We start from the raw sequence: 24,139 nt of genomic DNA, 5'->3' as shown, positions 1-24,139 counted from the left end.
GACAAAAATTTTGCCTAAATGTGATCTGAAGTGTTTTGAAAATAATACACAGAATAAGAATGCTCCCAGGCTGACATATTGAGGTTTGGGAGGGGCATCATGCATATGAAGTGTGTATGATGCTATTTATTCCACTCTTTGAGCTTTGCTTTAATTTGGGGGAGAAATTAAATCCTTTAATATAATCAAAACAAAATAGGTTAGAGGAATATAATCCAAACTGGCTAAAAGCAATGACAAGCATTTTAAAAAAAAGGATAATTTCAAAAGTTTTCCCTGAAAAATTGGTGCATACTTTGTCAGACTGTTCTCTTTCCAACCTGTGTTTGAGTAAAAGAAATCTTCTTTCACATTTTCCTGCTCTTACCACATACAGATCCATCCTCTAACCTACTTGGGTAGTTGTGGCACTGTTTGAAGAACAGTTATATGATCCCTGATCCAAGCTGAATACCATGAGAAAGGAGAAAAAAGTGAACCTACTTTCTGCCGTAATTTCAATGATCACATTTTTTCCTTCCAAGTAAATTTCTAATCAAAAAAGAAGGGAAAGTTCTCCTACCAATATCACTTAGCTGGTACCATCCCTTTTTGAAGGGCGGGGAAGGTTATGTGGAGCAAAGTTATGAAATAAACCATGGATGTGTACCAGAAAGAAACTGGCTCTGAAGTTCAGTGTGCACTATTTTATATTGCCTTATATGCAGAATGCAATATGCTTTAGCAATGAAGTTTGAAAAAATTTTTAGTCATAGCTGATCTTCTTTCGCTCAAATATTTGTGTATGTTTTATCTCTCAGCAATGGAGATCAAATTACTCAAAACTCAGTTACCCCATGCAAAACTCTTAAATGTCACCATTGATTATTACATAGATTAAAATCAGAATATAAACATGAGGTATTTATCATACCAGTGAGATTCACAAAGATTTGACATGAAATTCAGAATGTAAAAGGCAGGAGAGATTTCCAAGCCTTTCAACTTTGTTTGAAAGGTATGTTATACTGCTTTCTTGTGATAATGTATCATGTATCTATTGTTCATAAATCCTGTTTTCTTGCAACCTTCCTTGCCAAATAGGAGCATGTCAAGTGTAACTTTAAATGACTTACAGATGCACTCAACAAGGTGGAATGAAAGATCTATTCCCTGCCTTTCAAAGATGACACTATTGACATTTTGTTTTCATCATGAAACAAGTATGTAGTTTCAAGAATGCTCAAATGCTGCTGCTTTTAAAATAAAGTGCATATCAAATGCTCTGAGGGAGTAATCAAAAAAACTCATTTTCCAATATAGTAAAGAGCAAGAAACACATGCTCTAGGCACATGAAGAAAACAAAGTAGATCGGGGTCGTTAAATGCAACGGAATAGAAATGTGTTTGAGGACAATTGGCAGACACTGATTTACTGCAATAGTTCTTGGGTTACACCTGTCCCCTTGTGAGCTGATGTTGAAGGAATTTGCAGCGTTGAACCCCTCAGTCACAAAGTTGCTAAATAGATGCTGAGAGGCTGTTATGTCTTTGATTTGCTTGGATGCCAAGCAGCAATCCCAGTGAAAATACCAGTGTGTAGCTGATTCTGATTCCTCAGAATTGTAAAATGCCACATGTAATATTCCTGACTGGAGAAGCCCCACGTAGTGTCTGAACTGTTGTGTTATGGTTGAGTTAAATAACTCCCCGTGCTGGGTCCAACACTTCCCATCTCCTGAGCCATGCTGAGATTTGTGCTCCAAGTTCATCCTGCAAGTTGCCTGTGCTGAATCCACCAGTGATGAGAGATGGAGATGGTGGTATCCATACTGCAGGGCATGGCATTGCTGGGTGCAGGCCTGGTTTGCCAAGGCTAGAGAAAAGATATTCTGTTTAAGGTGGCAACTTCTTAACCCAAATATCAAAACTCTCTGTCAGCTTAAAACTCCTATTTCTGAGCTCCCTTCATATGTCAGGGACTGTACTGAGAGTGGTAAGAGAAATCTCAGATAATTGAAATATTGGTGTACATTATGAAAGATGAGGTAAAGGAATAAAAGCTCTAATTTTTTTCTTGAGTTTTTCTTATCCAAGAGGAAGCAAAGGCAGTGGCCAAACTGAAAATAGGCATTTAAGGCAAGTAATTGACTCCTGGCCTTCAAAAAGGATCTGAGGTGGGTTTATCAGCTGTTGTATTCTACTTACAGCATATGATGGAATTCAATGTTGGAAGCCAGGTATCATGTATCCAATACTGATAACTATTTCAATTAGTCTCCAGATGAATGTTGATGTAATACCTGCATTTTGTGGGTATATTTTTGAAGAGATATGAGATTATCTTACTGAACAAATAAGCTCGTCCTTGGAAGAAAACCAGACTTCACTGAATTAGAGAATGTGCCCAGAAAGATGCCTATCTATGTAATGTGTTGCTCGTGATTTTTTTATCACTGAAAGTAAGAACTTTGTTGAGCACATCTGAAACTCACAGTCTCGGTGGCATGAAATGGGTAATCTTTATTAAAGTATTTCTGAAGGCTTAGAAATTATCTATTTTCTGCAAACAATTTCTGACCACTGGTTACTTGGAAGACAGTCAAAAGACTTTACTGGGATTCATCCACAATGCCAGGTTCCACTCTGGCATTGGTTTTCTACTTTAAAGTTCATTTTAAGCAAGTATCAAACTGGGCCACTCTTCAAAATGCTGTTGAGATCTAGTTTTAGCTTCTTAGGTTTGTTGTTTTTTGGTTTTTTTTTTTAATTCTACTGTGCCAATCACATTTCATAGCACAACAAAGATGACATTAACACAGATTTTACTAAAAGGCACTTAATCACACATACAAAAAAAGATACTTGGTTGTTTCAGAGATTTTTTTTCTTCATCTTTTCTTCTATATTGAGAATGCACAGAATAATATGAGGTACCCACAAATCTAAGCTTCAAGATGAGCACAGTCCAATGTTACACAGAATAGCTTTTCTCTTGTGGATTTTATTCAAGGAAAGAAAAACTCTTAGGGATTAAAATATTTGGGATGGAAGATCAAAGAAGGAACAAATTAAATAAATACAGAGTCTGGAGTCTGTTGATTTCATTCAATATCCTGTGGACAAGGAATTTACTCATGGTTTTGTGAACTAAGCTGTCATCTCTGCTAATTTTCTCTTTTGTTCAATCAATGTGTGGACACATTATATCAAACAAATGCATGGGATTCCTCCAGGCTTAATTTGGTGCAGTTAATAAACCTTTCATTCATCAGCTTTCAGTGGTTAATCTGGATTGTTTTACCTGCTCCTTTTTCCTCTAGAGGCTCCTGAGAGGGACTTTATTCTCCTGTATGAAATTGTAAGTTATTTCAAGATTTCTTTCCTTCAGATAGAGAAACTGATTTGTGCTTGACCAATCCTTGTCACTGTCTCAAAGCCAGAAAAAAGGCAATTGTGTGGCCTTACTCTCAAATGCTGCTGGTCACTCTATGTTATTTCCAAGAGCAACTGCTCATGAATAGTTTCAAAACCTTGGTTTTGAAATATCTTTAATGGCTAGTTCTGATTTTTTCTCTCTCTTTTTTTTTTTTTTTTTTTTTTTTTTTTTTTTTTTTTTTTTTTTTTTTTTTTTTTTTTTTTTTAGATTTAAAGTTTTTTAAGTACTGCTGGAAAGTTCACCTTCAGCCAGTTTGTTTTAGCTGATAACTCCAAGAGCACTGGCATCACATCAGCATCCATAAGAGGATGGGCTTTAGACAGACTTGGTCTGGTGATAACACTGTTTACAATAACACTTCAAAGAGGAAGGAAGGCCAAAACCAAACTGGATTCAGAACAAGGTTTTGAGAGGCTGACTTTCAGGCCCAGGACACACAGGATGCTTTAGGACAGGCAGACTGCTAACTACAAAAATTCACAGCACTGGTGCTGTACCAATGTCACTGCCACCAGCACAGCCTGAGCTCTCTGTGTTTGCAAGGACTCAAGTGCAAACTTAATGGAAACCCTGAATTTGAAGGACAAGATTTTCATTTTGTCATTCATACTTCATGGTCTTCTCAACTGAAATAAAACTGAACGAAGCAGATCATCATCTGTCCCATATTATGTATGGTTTCCTGTGCACAAACATTTAGATGGAAAACCTTCTTTTAGACACACACAGTTAACCTGGGTTCTGCTTCTTGGCTTCTTCAAATGTTTGGACAAATTGAAAAGTTATCCTAAAGTGTCATCTAATTTCTGCTGTGAAACAAAGGGATTTTCTGCTGTGAAGGGGAGGAATTGGGAAGTGTAGCTGGGCTCTGGGGACACTGTTGGTGCACAAGAGGTTCACAGGACCACATCTGCCAGAAGGCCTTGGTGAGGGTCCCCAAGGGGGTTCAGAGCAAATCTTGGATGTCCTACTAAACTGCTCAACTTACCCCTGAGGAAAAGTGGGTGAGAGAAAACCAGATTTGATATTAAATTTGATAATATTAATCTGATTGTTTTGGAAACCTACAGCATGAGCATGTCACGGCTGGGGGTTTGCCATTGGTAGAGTTTGTATTCATTCCTTAAGAGGTATCAAAAACAGAGTTTTGAAAGGGCCAGGAACAGTGTATATTTCTGGGGACTGAAAAGTGAGAATGGTTTTTGTGCTTAAAATTTGTGCTACAACTTAGTGTTGACATAACATTTTCCATGAAGTGGCCATTTCTATAATATGTGATTAAACACTTGCTTAAAAACATATTAAAACATCAATATTTTGCATTTTTTACTTTAAAATTATGCCATGTTTACAGCTTATACTCTAGAATCAGATAGTGAAAAAAGGTATAAAATATCTTACATTGAGAAGGCAAAAATGTCACTTTGACTTATAATTAATGTAATGTAAAAATCATTTATGATTTTGTAATTTTCCAGGTTTTTTTGCAACCCCCCAAAACAAAAAAATCTCAAAAGATAATTTCCCATTATGTTCTGATCCTTAAATGGAATATTTTGGTTTATCTTATGTCAGTCCCACATTCTCAAATATTTGTTACATAGAGATTTCTTTATTCCAAACAACAAAAAACACATTCATCTTTTTTGGGGCCCTTGATTCAGGTGTTTGTGTGCATTGATTCCCATGCTAATGAATTAGCAATAAACCTTATGTTGTTTTTTTTCTGTATGTACAATGTTTTAGTGAAGAGTTTTATCAATAATTTTGCCCTGGGAATATTTTTAAAGAAATGAAAATATTGAACAATCACAATTTTGTGAGTTCTCTCTAGTAATCACACAATTGTATGTAATTTTCTGCCTAGTGGGTTTCTTTTCCCTTAAGTAGTTATTTCATTTCTGCATAGAGGAAGGTTTGGCATTCACAGATGTAAATGTTCTGTACTATGCCATTAGAATAAAATTCTTTTTCCTTGAAATTCTGCCAATTTACAATATTGTTAACAGAGGAACAAAAAAAATGAGCTGAACATTATAAAAAAAATCCTGAGAAGGTCTGAGAGGAAAAAGAAATGAAATGCATGATAAGCTCTACCTGTACACAGAAAAAAAAAATTATAGATATATATATATATATTTTTTTTTTTTTTTTTACTGGTGAGTGATATCATATTGCTCCTCAGTTTCTATATCTTCCTTCTTCCAGAAAAACTTCACTTTATTAAATCCTTCCAGATCTGTTCTGTTCTATGATACTTCTGGAGGGAGTAATATTTCCTTCAAACATAAGTAATTCAGACCACATCAGTAGAAATGTTGAGAGTGGATGGACAATGCCATGAGAGCAATTTATATGCTCTGACATCTAAATGCAATTAGAGTGGGATTCAGAAAGTGAAAGTATCAAGGGGGGAAATGGCCATAGGGTCTGTATCAAATGTGTTTGGGAAGCCTGAAGGAAGTGTTGCATAAAATCTGATTACAAAAAACAGCAGAGGCAAAGGATTCAGAAGGGAAATGGGAAAAGTTTAGGGCTAATTATTATATGCTCAAGTGCAAGAGTGGCCATCTGGCAACTCATCCCTAACCTGTACCCTCAGGAGAAAGTAAACTATGATGAGTAGAAAAGATGAGCAAAAACAATTTAACATTTGAAAGAGAGAAATGGGATAGAGAAAATTGTAAAAGCTCTATAAAGCTTTGGCAAGGGTTGTGAAGAAGCAGTAAAACTTCAGGAGAGCAGAAAGGCTACCTAAAGCATTTTTTAAAAATGAATATCTGAGGCTGGCAATGGTTCATCATCCCAGTGTTTGGTGGGAAAAAGCAGCAAAACCTCAAACACCTGCTCGTGCACTTCTATCAACAGCAAAGAATACACAGCCAGAAAGATCTCACACAGAAAATAAAGAACTGTCGCTGCTGTTAAAACGTGGGTCAAAAAATACATTTTCAATGGCCTCTGCAGCTGAGATATGCACAGAGGACATGATTAGAAACGTCACTGTCTTTGGCCCTGACTAGACCTATTCATAACTTTAGAAAGAAAGCAGTCTTTAATATAAGGAAGGAGATGGTTATGTTTATTAAAAGAAAAGAGAAAAATTTCTCTTTCCAGTTTAAACTTCTCTAGATTTTTAACTTGTAAATATCTTTTTCTGTATTTGCAACTTTGTAATAGCAATGAGGTTCTATAGGAAATTAAAGAGTTTCTTCTGGTTCAAGTGTTAACTGTCCAATTTATTAACAGAAGAATTTTTTATATATGTAAGGATCATGCCCTTATAATGACAAAAAAATTGCACCAGGTCTGATTACCATATAAATTGTTCTTGAAATAAAATGGGTTAAAAGAAATAAGTTCTTGTCAGAACACCAATCAAATAGCTGTTAGTATCTTAAATGAACCCATCACATTTGCTCCTGCTGCTTCTTTTATCTGAGGGTTATCTCTTTCTTATGATCAATTGTTTTGTTGTTGGGGGTAGACTGCTGTTAGTCTTAGTAAAGTTATCCTGAAGCAGTTAGGCCAGTAAAAGAAGTTTCAAGAGAAAAAAAGCCACTGAAGTGAATAAAACTGTCTTCAGTATAAAGGTTCACAGCTAGACAGAGAGTAAGTAATAAAAATGCATTCTGCTTATTATGTTTTCTAATGTGAGGAGACTTTGGCATTTATTTCAGTTTTTTATGTGGAGGGATATTAGATGAGATTATACATCCAACAGGGTTGCTATTCATAGATACCCTTGTGAGCTGCCAGTCATCACAGCCAATAGCTCTGGAGAATGGAAAATTCATCAGATGGTGGAAGTAATATAAAGATGGAAAGAAGTATTTTGGCTTTCAGCCTTGGGCCAAAGCTGGTTTAGGTGGGTACCATTTCAGAAATAATTAGGAGTACATGTCATTTAGGTTGGAATAATGTTCTTAAATTTTAAAAAATTATGCAATATAGGCCTATGTACTAATATCTAGAGGAGTATTAGTATTAGTAGTAGGATGCTGGTACAGCTAGTTCTGTGTGGGCCTGGAAGGAATTTCAATGTGGTTTTGGCTGCCCATGTCTTTAAAGAGCTTAAAGTACTGAGAAGTTTGAGCCCTTCCTCCTCCCCCTCCTTTCTTCATTAGCTTCTCCAAAAGCTCAGCAGAAATCTGCTGCTCCTCTCCTGGTCCTCTGGTGTTTTTTTCATGTCTGGGGAGCAGGAGCAGGGTGCAGTACAAAATGAGGGGGAAAAAAAGAGACTGAATCCTACCAGCTTTGTTCATACTTTTAATGTTTTTTTCTTTATTGTTTATATTTTAGCTGAAATGGTTGGAAATGTCGTGCTTAATGCATGCGTGTGTTTGCAGGAAGGACCAAATCAAGTTTGTCAGTGACTAAACAATACAGCAGTGTCCGGACAAAATGGTTTATCAATGGTAATGACAAAATGTTTATCAACAGAAGCAAAGGTTCTTCCAACAAATCACTGAAATTCCATTTGTCTTCTTGTTTTGTCTAGTTGTGACAGCAATTAAGGGATGGAAATTATTAAGAGACAGGAGAAATTACTCTGATGAGTAACTGGGCAATTAACTACTCCTAAATCAATAAAAAGTTTAATATCACAATTTCTAAATGTTGTGGTTTTTTTCCATTTAATTTAAGCTTTCTCCCCAAAAATAGTCCTTCAGTCTTTTTGCAGTGGTGCACATTTAACTACTTGACACAGGAGACATAAGCAAACAAAAGTAGACTTCTGTTTAACATGGATATGTTAAGAAGCTGCAGTTCTCTTCCTTCAATATGTCTGGGAATACAATAATATATAAGGGTAAAGAATACTGAATCCAGTAAAAACTCAAAACTTTTAAAACTACAAACTTGAGAGAAAATTTGAAGTCTCAATATTTCTTCAATGTCGTGACATAACTATACAATTCCATAACATCTAAAATTGCTTAATTCTTTCCATGTTTTTGATTCTGTAGAGAAATAGTGCTTGTTTGGTTTTTATAGGATGCAACCATTACCATGGGTTTTCTTTAGTTAAAGGCACAGGTGAGATGAAAAAAGTAACGACCTGATTCTTTCATAAAAGATTTGTTCTCACCCCCACTGAGGCAAGAACAACTGTACAAGAGTGCAAATATTTGATGATCTGCAGGGAAAAAACCCTCACATTTTCTATGATTCTTTAGTCAATACAACTTCAGTCAGAAGAGCTTTGTATAACATTAGAAATAGATTTCTCAGCACACTCTTTTCATACGAAACTGTTGCAATAGCAAAATGCAAAGTTAATCATGATGAAAGGCAACTTGCAGAAGTTCAGAACCTTATGTTAAATGCCTTTTAAAAGAACCAAGTGTAGGATTTCTTGGTTTTGAGGCTGTGGGTTTCCACTGCTACTGAACTGGGCTTACCAGGAACCTCCAAAAGTACTTTGTACACTTCTAATGTCCATTGATAATAAGAGACTATAGACATCCTCAGTCCCCTTTTTCTCCTCTCACTTTTTTTGCTTTGCATGTTAATCTGGCATAATTAATTGCAACTGGGAGTGCTGTCAGTATTTTATCAGCTGCAGATTCATGGAGTGCTTAAACTGTTGATTATCAAGCCTATTAAGAAAGTCCTCCTGATAACTGAGTGCTAGATATTGCTGGGGCTTTGGGGGTTTATGATTGGGGTCTGAATTTTTTTAAAGGAAAGGGGAAAAAAGATATGAGCAAAAAAATAGAAATGGTGAAAGTTCTCCAGGGACGTTACAACACGAAAGGATCAGGAGATGTAATTGCAACTTTACGGACACATGGAGCAGAAATGCAGTACATTGATTCCATACCTCAATATTTTCCAGGATATATGTGGAGAAAGATTACATACATTGGGTCAAATCAATTCCATGCTCAATCCTAAAATTATTTTTTTCAGATAACCTGGCAAAACTGTGTATGAGTAAGCTAAATGAAAAAAAGTCTGGTTTTTTTCTAACACTCATTTACCATCTACCCACTTAAAAACCTCAAAAAGTGAATAAATTGACCTTCTGCAAGTATTCCTAAGCCTTAGAAATGAAATATAAAGGAATGCTTTTAATGTAGGACCCTATAAACACATTTGCTTTTTAATTCTTATGTTATGGTGACAGACACGTCAAGGACAGAAAAAGGAAAGCTGAAGGAGATAGAGTTTCACTGCCATGGTTTAACCTTGAGTGACAACTCATCCCCACTGCTGCTCATTCACTTCTGTCCTGTGGGATGGGGGTGACAATCCAGAAGGTAAAAGAGAGAAAACCCATGAATGCTGATAAAGATGCTTGAATAGGTGAAGCAAGAACCACAAATGCAAACAGCTTCAGAAAAGGAGATTTAATCATCACTTCCCATGGGTAGGTAGCTGCTCAGCGATCTCTGGGAAAGCAGAGCTCCATCCCACGTTACAGTGACATGGGAAGACCAACTCTGCTCCAAACATCCCCCCTTTGCTCCTTCTTCCCCCAGCTTTATGTGCTGAGAATGGTGTCATATGGTATGGAATGCCCCTTGGGTCAGCTGGGGTCACCTGTCCTGAATGTGCCCCTTCCCAGCTCCTGGTGCACCCCCAGCCCCCTCACTGGGGGAAGCTGCAAAGGCCTGGGCTCTGTAAGCTCTGCTCAGTAGTAACAAAAACATCCCCAAATTATCAACACTTTTCAGCCCAAACACAAAACACCACCTCATACTATGTACTGGGAAGAAAATTAACTCTACCCCAGCAAAAAACAGCACCCAGACAAGAGAGACAAAGATCTCACCCCAAGCTGTGTTTGCTACCTAAAGCAGAGATTTGTGTCTTTGCAGCATCATATAATTTCAAAATCATCTCAACAGCATTATGCAGCTCTAGAGTCTTTCTTTTGTTTTCTTTCATTTTATTTTCCAATCTGCACAGGTTGTCTCTTCCCACACAATGCTGTTCTGCCGTGGGCCTGGTAACATCCACATTCTTCTCATATGTTTGCCAATACATTAATTTCCAAGGCCCTCATTAATTTCCAAGTGAACTTCAAGAAGCCATAAATTGGGCAAGACCGAAGCAAAGGGTGCATTTTACAGAACAAGAGGTGCTGACAAAGTGCAGTGAATCCTGCAGGTCTGGCTGCTGCCCATGATCGTTAGAGGTTAATTCCTTCTTCCTTTTTTAAGACAAAACCTCTCAGTAGGAAAAGATTTCTCCTCCTCTCTTTTGTAAGTACAGCTCAGGCTGATGAACCTAACTTAATTGCCCATAGATGTGAGATGAAAGTCCTGCATCAACCACCTTTAAAGGTTTCTGAAAGGCATCATCTGGTATGCTTTTTTAGTGTCACTGCAGAAGCCACACCAAGCTCTCTGTGGTCCTTGCCAAAATAGTCAGTGCCCTCAGGTGTTTCAATCAAATAGCATCCTCAGCTGATTACACAGATTTGAGACTGAAAGATGGTGAAAAATCTCTTCCTAATCAGTGCTCTCAGTTCATGCAGTGCTGTGAGGGGGTGGCACAAGGAGAACTAGGGGCAAATCATCACTGTGCCATCCTCCCATGTGTGCTGTTTGGAGAGCCCTGGACTGCCTCCCACCATCATCTCTCCAGGCAGAGGGAATCCTCCAGGCTGGAACTCCCAGAGACACAGCATGTGAGGTGGGGGGCGTTATTTGGTAATTGCAATGGGGATTAGATGGGGATCCCTGCATCCAAGCAAGGCAAAGCAGGTGGGCAGGGGAGTGGCACCAGTGGGGAAGGACATGAGAAGGGCATGGACTTGGGGAACTCTGTGTGACTGGAGCAGTGTAGGAAGCACGGGGAGCATCCTGGGGGGTGATTGCGGGAAGAACACCTGCTCTTACCCCTCGGAATGGGGTGCAGAATGATGCCCCAGTGCTCCTGGACGCAGCTCGAAGTTGTTCTGGCAGATCTCCTCTGTCACAGAACGGAGGGGATTGATTGAATTGACTGAGTATTTTGCATATTAGTTCCACTCTCCCTTTTCCTCCACTCCTAGCACATGCATACACACAGCTCCTCTCCGCTACTTCCTAAAAGACAAGATCTCCTCGCTAAGGGATCAAACAGTCTCAAGCTGGGCATGACAGATGGGGAGAAGCGGCTCCAAGCGCTCCCGGCAGCGGGGCGGCACAGGCGGCTGAGGCAGGAGTGCGGCATGTGAGGGGGAAAGCCCCCGACGGAGCCCCCCGCCCGCTGAGCAGCCTGCAGGCAGCCCTGCCCTCTCCGGGAAGGTTCTCTCGCCACGCCTGCTCCGGGGCAGCCCTTGGGAGGGCTCCGGGATACTCGCCCACCTCCGGCTGAGAAGGGGGAGCGCACAAAACAGCATCGAATCCACCACACCTTCGGGAGGACAACGGCGTGGGAAGAGGAGGAGGGAAGACGGGCAGGACAGCGCAACTCTCATGCCAACCTCGCAGCCTGCTCTTCCTCCAGGAAGCGAATCCCGGGCGCTCCCGGGGAGCTCTGCCCCGGCAGCGCCGAGAGGATAAGGATGAGACATCTCCTCAGCCGCACCGGCGGCTCCTCCAGCACCGCGGACACAGCCCGGGCGGTCCGGCCACTCTGACTGACCGCCTCCAGCACCGCGGACACAGCCCGGGCGGTCCGGCCACTCTGACCGAGAGCCTCCAGCACCGCGGAGAGAGCCCAGACCGTCCTGCCGGGCCCGGCCCGCTGTGTGAGTCCAGCACCGCGGGCACAGCCCGGGCGGTCCGGCCACTCTGAGCGCCTCCAGCACCGCGGCCAGCGCCCGGGCCGGCCCGCCCAGCCCTCCGGGAGCGCCCAGCGCCGCGGACACAGCCCGGGCCGGCGCTCCAGCCCGCTGTGTGAGCCCAGCCCGCCCAGCACCGCGGACACAGCCCGGGCCGCCCTGCCCTGCCCACTGTGTGAGCCCAGCCCGCCCAGCACCGCGGACACAGCCCGGGCCGCCCTGCCCTGCCCGCTGTGTGAGCCCAGCCCGCCCAGCACCGCGGACACAGCCCGGGCCGCCCTGCCCTGCCCGCTGTGTGAGCCCAGCCCGCCCAGCACCGCGGACACAGCCCGGGCCGCCCTGCCCTGCCCGCTGTGTGAGCCCAGCCCGCCCAGCACCGCGGACACAGCCCGGGCCGCCCTGCCCTGCCCGCTGTGTGAGCCCAGCCCGCCCAGCACCGCGGACACAGCCCGGGCCGCCCTGCCCTGCCCGCTGTGTGAGCCCAGCCCGCCCAGCACCGCGGACACAGCCCGGGCCGCCCTGCCCTGCCCGCTGTGTGAGCCCAGCCCGCCCAGCACCGCGGACACAGCCCGGGCCGCCCTGCCCTGCCCGCTGTGTGAGCCCAGCCCGCCCAGCACCGCGGACACAGCCCGGGCCGCCCTGCCCTGCCCGCTGTGTGAGCCCAGCCCGCCCAGCACCGCGGCCAGCGCCCCGCGGCCATGGGCTGCCGCGCCCGCCCCGCGCCCCGGCACTGAAGCGGAGCCAGCCCCGCCGCGCACATGTAAGATGCTGAGCCGGGGATGATGCCCCTGCCCGAGCCTTTCTCCTCTCAGCTCCTCTGAGAAGCGCCCTGGCTCCTCTGAGCCGCTCCTTTCTTTTTGGGAAGTTTTGTGGGGGTTGGAGACACTCGGGGAGACGCGGTCTCCTGCAAGCCGGAGGATGGGCTGGGGAGAGTGAGGCGGGTTGGCTGCGTGTGAAAGTGGTTCGGCTTTTTACCCTCGGAAATTGTGCTTGGTTTCAGTGTAACGCAGAGGGCTGGTTGTTTGTTACCGGCCACATGGCTTGGAGCCACGCTGTTGTCTTCTTTCGTAGCTGGGTGAAATGCTTAAGGGTTTGTTCTTCGTGAAAGCAGCGTGGGCAAGGTGAAATAATAGTTTAAAAAAATTGAAATAAGAAATTTAAGAAAGAAAAAAGTGGAAGGGGACACTATATCATGCCTGTTGCAGCTTGCAAGGTCTGATGGTTGTCAGGAGTCCTTCTCTCCACGTTGTTTCCTGTCTTGAGATAACTATGAAGTGAGCATTGAAAAGGGTACATCAGTAGGGGAAAATAAAATACATCCAGAAAAGAGATTACTAGTTCTTTTCAAAGCTTTTCTTTCCCTTTTTAGTAGAACCGCTTGTTGAAAATCAGCGTTACACTGCCCCCTGCTTGAACAATTAGAGATTTTTCGTTGGTCTCATCACTAGTAAAAATTTATGAATGAACAGGTATTTCTCTTTGTGTTCTCTAGTAAGATCCAAGCCTAAGTTTTGAAGCGCTTCAACAGTGAGGGTGAATTATTCCTAGTTCCCAAAACTAGATTAAAAAAAAAAAAAAAAAAAGGTAGAACTCATTCTTCTTGTGACAGTTCATTTGGTGGTCAAACATATTAATGAATAAAAAGTTGGAGAGAATATAAAAATAGCATTAATTTTGGTACATCTATCCCATGTGTTCTGTGATAAATTTGTAATAATTAGACAATTTCACAAGCAGACATTAAGGTGAAAAAAGGAAGGAAGGGGAAAAAAAGTAACCTAGTACTCATTTTATAACACAAGGTGAATTTGAATAAAAGAACAAAGGTGATTATTTATCAGTCTCTCCTGCTGCAAAGGTCTTGTACTTGTGCATGAAATTTCTACGAGATGGGAAAGAAAATGCTGATGATTAGTTTATAAGAAAGAGGAGAGTGAGACAGCTGAAAAACAGTAGATTTTTTTTCTGCAAGACAGCTGGTAGAAAGCCAAATTCCATTTCCTTTTTTTTAAACCACAAGACAGAGCTGCCTCCTTTCTAACAGAGACTAGGGAGGATTTAAAAATGCAGATGCTGTTAAAGGTTTGCTGGTCTGTCCTAAATGTTTCCGAGCTGTTGTCCTCAGACCTTATGCTTCATGTCATGAAGATGTGAAGTGTTCATATTTGCCGTTGATCACGTTTTTCAATGGCACCTGAGGCCTGGTTCATTTTCCTGAACATTCTCATGCTGCCATTGCCTAAAAAGATTTGAAAAGGTGTGGTTTTGCCGACTGCTTCTGTAATTCCACAAGGAGAGAGATCTCTTCCAAATTCTTCTTTTATCTGTATGAGCAGTGGGAATGATGGGGAGGGGATATTACTTCCTGCATCCCATTTGTAGGGCTACTCTGCAAATGAATGAATATCTGCCTGCACAGGCTAAAAATTCCTATTCATTACATCTAAAAATCTATTAATTAAAAATCTAATAATACATCCTAGTCATGTACTCAAATTTCCATGCAGGAGAATGACCACATTGCTGACAGTATTGAATTGGGATTTTCAATGTTGGTCACAATCCAAGAATAGATGAAGAGGTGCTTCAGCTTTTCAAAGCACAGAAAACTTCAGAATAAGCTACTGTCAGTCAAGGCAGCCATCCCATATTAAACTGAGTCTGTTTACATAGTAAATCAGCAATATGGGTAAAAGGATACTTAAAAGTCTTGTCTTACAGGGGAAAAAGCTTGACTTAAGGCAAGATTTAGAAGGCTGATTTTGATATTTTCCAGGAGAAAAAGGGGGTATCAGAGGACTCTGGCAATATGAGCCTGTGCAGCATTTGGAATGCCAGAGTAGCCTGTTGTGTATAGGATAATAAATGTATGCAGTTGCATTCAGTCTGTGCTAATTGCCTGATGTCTGGTGTCTGGTATCCTGAACTTCAAAATAAGTTTCAATTTTAAAATTAAAATATGAAACATCCTAATATTTTTATTCTCAACAATTTGAAATATTCTTTTAAATGTATTGATTTCTATATCAATTTGTGTTTGCTTTTAGAACCCAACTTCCTTCTTTTTTGTCCATATTTATAGCATGTCTTGGCTGGGCAGGTTTTCCGTGTGGAAGCAAGGGTTAACAGAGAAAAATGGTCCTTTGATATATAAGAGCTGTGTCAATTCCAAAGAGGCCTCAGGGAGTCTGCAGCCTTTATGTGCCCTGATTCTTTTCAGAAGTATTGATGTAAGTAGAAAGAAAAATAATAAGTAAAGTGTCAATTTGACAGTTTCTGAGGCTCTGCAGGAACTGAGGGCAGTGCTTTCAAAATGGCTTTCAGAAACTGAAATTTTCTTTTCAACAAGGCAGAGTCAACGTCTCTGATGGGTGCTTATAGAGCTTGTAGAGCATAGTAATGGTTACATATCCAAAGTCTCTTCTGTAGTTTTTGGAGAAAGGGGGCCATTGAAAGGGCACAGGGAGACTCCTGCCAACATCTCCTCACTCAGTGAAAGCAAACCCAAAGTGTAGTCAGAGACCAGATGTCCCTAAAGCTGTCTTTGTAAGTGTCCTGCTCAATTTTTAGGCTTAAAGACAAGTAAAGGTTGATATCACCTGAGAATACCAGAATTGCTGCAGTTCCTAGTACCTATTGGTTTCAACACCTTTTATAGACTTCAGATGTTTTAAACCTCAAGCAGGTACTATTCAGCCTCTCCTACACACTTTTAAAGCTCTGGTTCACAGCCATGTGTGAAAACTCCAACTCAGCCTTTTGAGACACCTGGGTCTTTGAACTTTTTCTCCAAGCCCCAGCTCCAGGTGGTAGCCCTGCCTCCCATAGGTTTTTGTGTGGGACTAGAGAGGCAGCAGAAGGTCTTGAATGGTAAAGTCTGGAGCACTGTGGAAAGGAAGGTCAAGGAGAGGCCATTTGCTGGAATAAGCTCAATGTGAAGCAGCTCAGCTTCTTTCTTAACTCCACTCTGTCCTACATGTCAGCACTCAAATCAGTTAAGAGAGTGTGGTTGTGAAAAAAGAGAGTTTCAGCTTCAGTGTGTTTCTAATGCCACCACATTAAGAACAAATCTCATGTTATGCCACGTTCCCTTCTCAGGCACTGAGTGTCTCAGCACCGTCAGAGCCAATTGCAAGGACCTGCTCTTAGTCACTTTAATTAGAAACTGAAATGCTCCCAGAGGAAGATTTGTTATGAGCTAAATCACCTTTCAGAAAGAGCTATTCTTCTCCACTCCCCACAGGAGTCCAGACATCTTGTGGCTCCCTCAGCCATGGAAAGCTGGATGTGCTTTGCTGCAAGGAATACTCAGGCTCTGAAATTTTTTATTTTCTTTTGCATTTTGTCTCCAAGAGCACCGCATGCATTGGCATCCTTTCCTAGAAAAACACAGTACTTAACTGCAGTGCCTGATGATTTTGATCACTAGCTGTCTCAATAAATATGCAAATACACAATTATTTCAATCCAAAGCACCTTTGAAGAAAAATGGTAAGATAAATGCAATCAAGTCACAATTACTTTTATTAAGTGAGCACATTACACACGCTCGGTAAATATGATTAGTTCTAAATCTGCCTGCACATGACTGAAAAGCAGAATAGAACAAGGTATTGAGTACAGTCTTGACATTGTAGTAGAGTTCAGTTTCCTGAACTGAAGAGCTTCAGCTACTACATAGATTGCTCTTTGCACTACTGTTTCTCTTGCCATGATTCAGTGCTCAGGTCAAGCATAATTATAACTTCTTTTTCAGAAGGGGGTTTGACAGCTGAACATGTCTAATGAAATTATTAAAAGTTAAAAGTGCAATTTTTTATTCATCTCTACTTCTCTATAAAGATGATAGAGTGTGATAACTGGGATATTGATCTTCTCTGCTGATGAACAAGGGGGAAGGGGGGGGTCATAATTCCTCTGAGGTGAAGTTCTCTGAATGATGGTGCTCTTGTCCTTACCTGCAGGGCATGGAGATCATCTCTGTGCTGTAGGGAAGTCACTGCAGAACATTTATTGCAAGATAAATATTGGATAGTCGTTATCTTTTTGAAGAGCAGGTGTTCTTTCCTGTTTCCTCTTTTTCTGATGCAATTTCTGTTGTTAGAAACTGTTTATGAAACCGGTGTTCTCTCTTAGCTGAAGAAAGTGAAACGAAGGTCCTTTTTTTCTGGCACGTTGTTACATATACAACAAACAGGTGTGAATTAGCTCTAGGCCAGACTCTAACCTCTTTTTCAGGGAAAAATCTTAAATAGGCCAACAGTAATATTTTATGTGGGTTTATGTTTACTTTGGATGTGATTATAAGGTTATCTGTTCCATCTATCTGGGTTGTCCTTTAGAGGTAATAATATACCTGAAGAGAAAAGTTCTTCCAACAAAGGAAGTAAAGTATCAAGAACTGTACTTCTACATTAGAAAAAATATCTAATAGATTCCTCAGTATTGGGAACTATTGATATTTCTGAGTTACTTCCAGTACTGACACTTTAATATAACAACAAATATAAGACTGCCAACTGTCTTACCATACATAGGTTTTGAATATCAAAAAAGCCCAGTGGAATTCCTCCAGCTTGAAGCAGCTAATAAAATTAACTGTCCTAAAATATTCAGGCATGTGCAATCCTGCTGCACTCATGGGTGATTACTGAGCACCTACCTGAGCTGGACTGGTTTCCATTTGATCCAGCAATGATGGCTGAAGTCATCACCAGCTCATCCTTTCAAGTCACTTAACATTTTAAGAGATTTAATTCAACACTCAGGAACTCCCAAGGTTGTAAATTTTTAAAGTGCTTTCTGGTTCTGTAACTCTCCACTTAACGAAGTCACAGTTCAGAAGTGTTTGTTTGCATGTGCAGTCTTTGCTTGAGCTCAGCAAGGTTTCACTACGTATTTAAAACATAAATGTTATCCTGAATAGCTAAGGACAAGAGCTTCAGCCTAGAAAAGAATTTGTGCGTATGGTTAATCGCTTCATTTTAACCACATGTTGCTCATCCTAGCCTCGCTGGAACTGCTTCTGAGATGAAAGCTAATTGCTGAGGAAAATATATATGTGTATGCATATATGTTTCCAAAATTTGGACTCCGCTGAAATCAATGAAACTTATAAGTCGACTTCAAAGAGCCCCCAGTTTTACCCCAGGCATTTTTCAGCTTTAGAGAGCTCTAAATCCTTGTCAGATATGTTAATTGCATTCTTTATTTACTTAGCTGTTATTGTTTTCTCTTATAGTAAACTTCATGCAGTCTAGGGAATTAATTCACTTAACCATATCTCCTTCATTATTCTTGGATCCCTTATCTCTGTGTACTTTTTCAACTTCAAACCATGCTGGAAGGAAATACTTTCAAGATTCATATGGCACTTTATCTCTCAGTGGAGCCTGGGATGATATGTTTAGTTCCTACTAGCTTTTATTAAGTTGTTACAGTGATGCATCAAAGCTTAGCGGGGGGAGGATCACAAACCTCTGTTTCAAACTTGCGCAGTCACAAAACTGATTTCTTAGGATTTGTTTAAATTTTAATGTAACTTTTAAAACATTGCTGTAAAAATAGTTTGAAACTCCTCAGTCCAGATCATCACAAATGTGATGAATTAAAATGAGAAATACATACGTATGTCTTAGTTCCATAAGAACAGCTACCTTGAGAATTTTGGTGCCCTGGATCTTTAGGTATTTTGGGTTTCTGATAACCCTGTGTTTTACCAGGGTCTTGCTGGCTCTTTTACTCCTTTGTTACCTATTCTTGAAGGCAATGTACCTACTCCACTTTGTCTCCTGGCACAGCTCCCTCTCGTCACTCACTGCAGCACTTTCCAACTTCTGTAGTATTTTTTCAGAGCCACACATAAACTTCTCATTGACTGAAGGTCATAACCAGCTTGGAGAACAGATGGAGTGTGGAAGGATGAACCTTTGCCACCCACTGAGCGTTAACACCTGCTTATTTGTTACACCTGTCCACTGCAGCTCAGGGCCTCCTGAAAATTTTACCCAAGTGATTTAGGACTTGCTATCAGTCTGAGTGCAAATGCTGTCTGTGAAAGAGGTATAATTTTTACCTTTTTACTCAGGCTGCACATTCTGGGGGCTTTGGATGGCAATTAACTCCACATGGTTAGACTCTAAAAGGCACTATGAATGTGTTGAAATGCTGCTGCAATAAAATTTTTTAGAGGAGTAGCATTGAGGCAGCTCTGAATGCAAAATGTGTATGTTTTAATGGCAGATACATTTAGGATTTCCATTTATTTCATACAACAGTGTCTTTTCTCCCCCATGAGACCAACTGCACATAGCATAGCTTTCTCTGGGACTTCCAGAGAAGGTGGAATGAGAATGGTTTGTCTTCATCTCACCAGGTCCAGGTGAAGGGCATTTCAGCCACATAATCAGAGGGAAATTTATGAGTCCTTTTTCGTGCCCTCTGTTTGTGGTGAGACCTCTGACTTGTCTTTCTGAAGTAGCTCTCTAAAAGATGTTTCCTGGGGACTGACGTGACAGTATATCAGGAGTTATTCCTGTGTTTTTCTAAACTCTCCCATGGACTTGGATACTTGCATTTGGAGTAACCACCAACTGTATTTCAGTAAGAAGTTAAAAAATTCATTCTTAAATTGCTCTAGATCAGGAAGCAGAAAAATGGCATTATGTACCTTTAGAAAAACAGGGAATGAATAGGTGGTTTGCTTGAACCAGCTGAATCTCAGCAGAATATGAAATCTAATTATCCTTGTTGCCATGTGTTTAAAATTAAGAACATGGTTTTCAACTTTATGGAACATGATTTATTGGCCTGATCCAAGGCCTATTGACAAGGGAGAGTCCTGCTAACTTTCTGTAGGGCTGATGTCTTCAAGGACAAAAGTCAAGAAAGGTAATTGAGAGAAATATTGCCTTGTGTATATTAATCCTAAATATGATGTAATGATATTCTAAACAATACAAATTGAAAATTATGTGTAAAGAATTTCCGTTCTTTACCTGGAAAGAATGTGCTGAGCATCCTTGTTGCAATCAGGAAGGGTGAACAAATCACAGGAGAGCTTGGCTTCTGTTCAGAATCTAATCATTATTCCATGTGTGTCCTAAATGATTTTAATTAACTGGCTCAGGCCATAAAAAGCTAGCCAGATCTGGTCATAATGACACATTTCCACAGGTTCTGCGAAATGATGACTCTGCTAGGATATAACCAAGGTTCCTGTCTGGTTTCCTGCAGGTTGAGACACAGCAATTCTAAAGACATGCATCGGAGGCACGCCACCCTTCGGGAGAAGGGCCGGCGCCAGGCCATCCGGGGCCCTGCCTACATGTTCAACGAGAAGGGCACCAGCCTGACTGCAGAGGAGGAGCATTTCCTCGACTCCGCGGAGTATGGCAACATCCCCGTGGTGCGAAAAATGCTGGAGGAATCCAAAACCTTGAACTTCAATTGTGTCGATTACATGGGACAAAACGCCCTCCAGCTGGCGGTGGGGAACGAGCACCTGGAGGTGACGGAGCTGCTCCTCAAGAAGGAGAATCTGGCTCGGGTTGGGGATGCACTTTTGTTGGCCATCAGCAAAGGGTACGTGCGCATTGTGGAAGCAATATTGAACCACCCGGCCTTCGCGCAAGGACAGCGCCTCACGCTCAGCCCTCTGGAGCAGGAGCTGAGGGATGATGATTTTTATGCTTATGACGAAGATGGGACTCGGTTCTCCCATGACATTACCCCCATCATTCTTGCTGCCCACTGCCAGGAGTATGAGATTGTTCACATCTTACTTCTGAAAGGCGCACGGATTGAGAGGCCACATGACTATTTTTGCAAGTGCAATGAATGTATGGAAAAGCAGAGGAAAGACTCCTTTAGTCACTCTCGCTCAAGAATGAACGCCTACAAAGGATTAGCCAGTGCTGCTTATTTGTCTCTGTCCAGTGAAGACCCTGTCCTTACTGCTCTAGAGCTTAGCAATGAATTGGCCAGGCTAGCCAACATTGAAACTGAATTTAAGGTAACTCACCACTGTGCCTTTTTCCTTGGGCTGAGAGTGTTCAGGCTCTTGTGTAGTTTACATGTTTGATCAAATTTTGAGTTGCTGTTTGAGGGGTGGGGGAGCAAGACTGGCAGAGGCTGCCAGATGTGTTAGGTATGCATGGATTCAGATCACTGTCATTCTCCAGTTAATAAATGCTTGGGACTGAACATTACATATTACAACAGAAGCTTAAGTTTCTGTGTTGCACACCGTGGTTGCTTAGAATCTCTAGTTTGCAGCAGGAATAAAAATTAGATTATTCAAAAAATGGAGACTCATTTTTTGTAAGAAAGGTAAGTCTTTTAATTGAGCCATCTATTTCAGAGGCAGAGTTCTAGAGGCTGTTTTAAGAATCCAGTACATCTAGTTCTGCTACAGTGATAAAAGGTATAAATCAAGAAATTTTGGTTCTCTGTAAAATAATTTAAACTGCATTGCATCTTAATGGTTTGGTGCTGCATCTATACATTAAGAATTTCATGAAAAAGGAAAAGAGAAACAATCAATAAATTGTTATGAAGTTCATCATCATGTCAAACCTAAGAGTAGAGCTTGTGGAACTCTCTCACAAGTTATTTGAGATTTCCATTGTCATAATGAGTTTGTAAATGTCCAGTGCCATCTGCAGTATTTCTCTAAGTAATTTACATGACATAAAGAGAATTGTCTCGTTTTCTAATTTAAATTAGTCATTGAGCCCCTCATTTTCAGTGGCTTAGCCATCAACATAAGACTTTTTCTGACTTGTGGCTATGGTGCAGCTAAGTCATGAATCAGTGACTCTGGGGAGATAAAGTCCAAGTTGTGAGTACACTGGGGTAGGATGTTCACCAGGAATCCATTATTTCTAACTTGTAAAACTATTCAAGTGTTAAAGCACCTGTTCCAGGATTTGTAGCTCTGTATTATAATGGACTAGGGAGGAGATCATCCCCTGCACTGGGCAGTGACGAGGCCGCCCTGAATCCCAGGTTCAGTTTTGAGCCCCTCACTCCAAGAAAGACATCGAGGCTCTAGAGCAGGTCCAGAGAAGGGCAACAGAGCTGGGGGAGGGTCTGGAACAGAAGTCTGATGAGGAGTAGCTGAAGGAGATGGGGAGGGCTGAGCCTTGGGAAAAGGAGGCTCAGGGGGCACCTTCTCACTCTCTCCAGCTCTCTGAGCAGGGGTTGTGGCCAGATTGGTGTTGGTCTTTGCTCCCAGATGACAAGCAACAGGAGAAACAGTCTCAAGATGTGCCAGGGGAGGTTTTAGGCTGGATATTAGGAAAAATCTCTTCACAGAGAAGGGAGAGTCAAGCGCTGGAAGAGGTTCCCCAGAGAAGTGGCTGTGTCACCATCCCTGAAGGGATTTAAGAGATGTGATGTGTCACTTGGGGACATAGTTCAGTGGTGGCCTTGGCAGTGCTGGGTTTAAAGCTGTATCTTAGAGGGCTTTTCTGACCTAAATGGTTCTATGAATCAATGCTCTCCAATTTAAAAGTAGAAAGAAAACATAGTCTCAGGCTTTGTGACCCTTTAGTAAATCTAACAGGAAAATAATCCCAGACTGCTGAGATCTTTTGGGCAATAAACTCGGGGTAAAATTCTACAAACTTTTTTTTCCCCATGTGCATCAGAATGCAAGGACACAATAATTTAAAGGAGAAGTTTTTTTTGGATTCAGTCTGACTGAAGCAACCTCCTTGGGCTCAGTGAACCTCACTTTTTGAGTGAGGGCTGCTCCAGTGTGCAAGCATTACAGGCTCATGCCCACACTTAACAACATTAACATCTCATTAATGGTTCAGCTTCTTTTCATAGAAAACTGTATATTAAGAGGAGCATGAGCAGCCTTAGCATTGCATGCCTGTCAGTCCTGATAAGTGTCTTGCTGCAGAAGAGTAAATATATTCCTACCAGAATCCTTCCTTTTGTTTCTGGAGCTGCCAGCAGGGTCTGGCACTGACAAGTGCACAAATCCTCCAACAGCAAACCAACAATCTAATGTTGAATCATGGTGGTTATATGTCTGCACTGGCAAGTGGATGGGAAAACCCAAAACATTAGAAACCATTTGCCAAATGACTGCAATTCCAAGTTTTCCAAGCCCATTATCTAATTGGAAGGGTCTGTGCAGCTGACATCTGTATATGTTAGTGAAGTACCTACCCATACTATTACTTTGCTTCAAAGATTTCACATTTCTTTAGTATATTTATTCTTCCAGAAATAAGAGATTTCTCAAGATTCTAATGTATTCTCGCTGTAGAAAAAAAAACCCCAGAGGTATGGATTTTTGTAAAAATATTTATTCTTATTGACAGAATCAGTGTGATGTGAAATAGGGTATTAATAAAACAGTGGGGGGCTTTTCACAGAACATGACAATTTAAGAATTTATTTTGAAGAAAGAACACAGTTGTTGAAAAAGTATTTAAGAAGCCCACAAATGAAGAAAATTTATGACATTAAACAAGTTCTGGAGAAGTTTTTTGTCACAAAAATAGGCCTTTTCTCAGAATCAGATTCCTAAAGTTCTATAATTAAAATTGGCACTCAACAGATTTTATAAAACTATCACTTGGGATTATTTAAGAACATTATTTAAAAACTGTGTGCAATTGCAGAAATGCAGTTTTAAGGAGGTACAAAGAGTTTTTGAAACGGAAAGACACAAAATTTTAATAATGTAGGTGGACAAATTGTAATTTAGTAACCTCTGAAAAAACTGCTAGCATGAGCTAATTAAAATATAAATGCAGTGCCTCTCACCTGCTGCTTGCTGCCCCAAATCTCTTATGCAACAGCACCTTTCAGCACATCGAAATGAGACACCAATACATTTGCTATTTTTTAGAGAACATGAAATTTTTTAAGCAACTTGCCTCTTTGTGCAGAGAAATGTGAAATAAAACAGCCACATGGATCACTTTTAAGAGGAAAACTTGTGTTACCTGTGGTAGGCCAATTTATCCATTCTTCTA

The 24,139-nt window shown here is 41.2% G+C and overlaps 1 protein-coding gene across 1 annotated transcript in view; it reads left to right on the top strand.

The window, feature by feature from the left end:
• The first annotated feature begins 20,382 nt into the window (after positions 1 to 20,382).
• Positions 20,383 to 24,139, top strand: part of TRPC7 (transient receptor potential cation channel subfamily C member 7) — a 63,126-nt gene continuing 59,369 nt past the window's right edge. The window contains exon 1 of the mRNA XM_066328810.1: positions 20,383 to 21,153. Coding sequence (XP_066184907.1) covers positions 20,401 to 21,153 — 753 coding nt within the window. The 5' untranslated portion in view covers positions 20,383 to 20,400. The remainder of the gene's footprint in view (positions 21,154 to 24,139) is intronic.

Source organism: Sylvia atricapilla, chromosome 14 (assembly GCF_009819655.1).
Source record: "Sylvia atricapilla isolate bSylAtr1 chromosome 14, bSylAtr1.pri, whole genome shotgun sequence".
NCBI classification, from domain to species: domain Eukaryota; kingdom Metazoa; phylum Chordata; class Aves; order Passeriformes; family Sylviidae; genus Sylvia; species Sylvia atricapilla.
The sequence above is the reverse complement of the archived record's forward strand: the minus strand, read 5'-3'. Positions and strand labels throughout refer to the sequence as shown.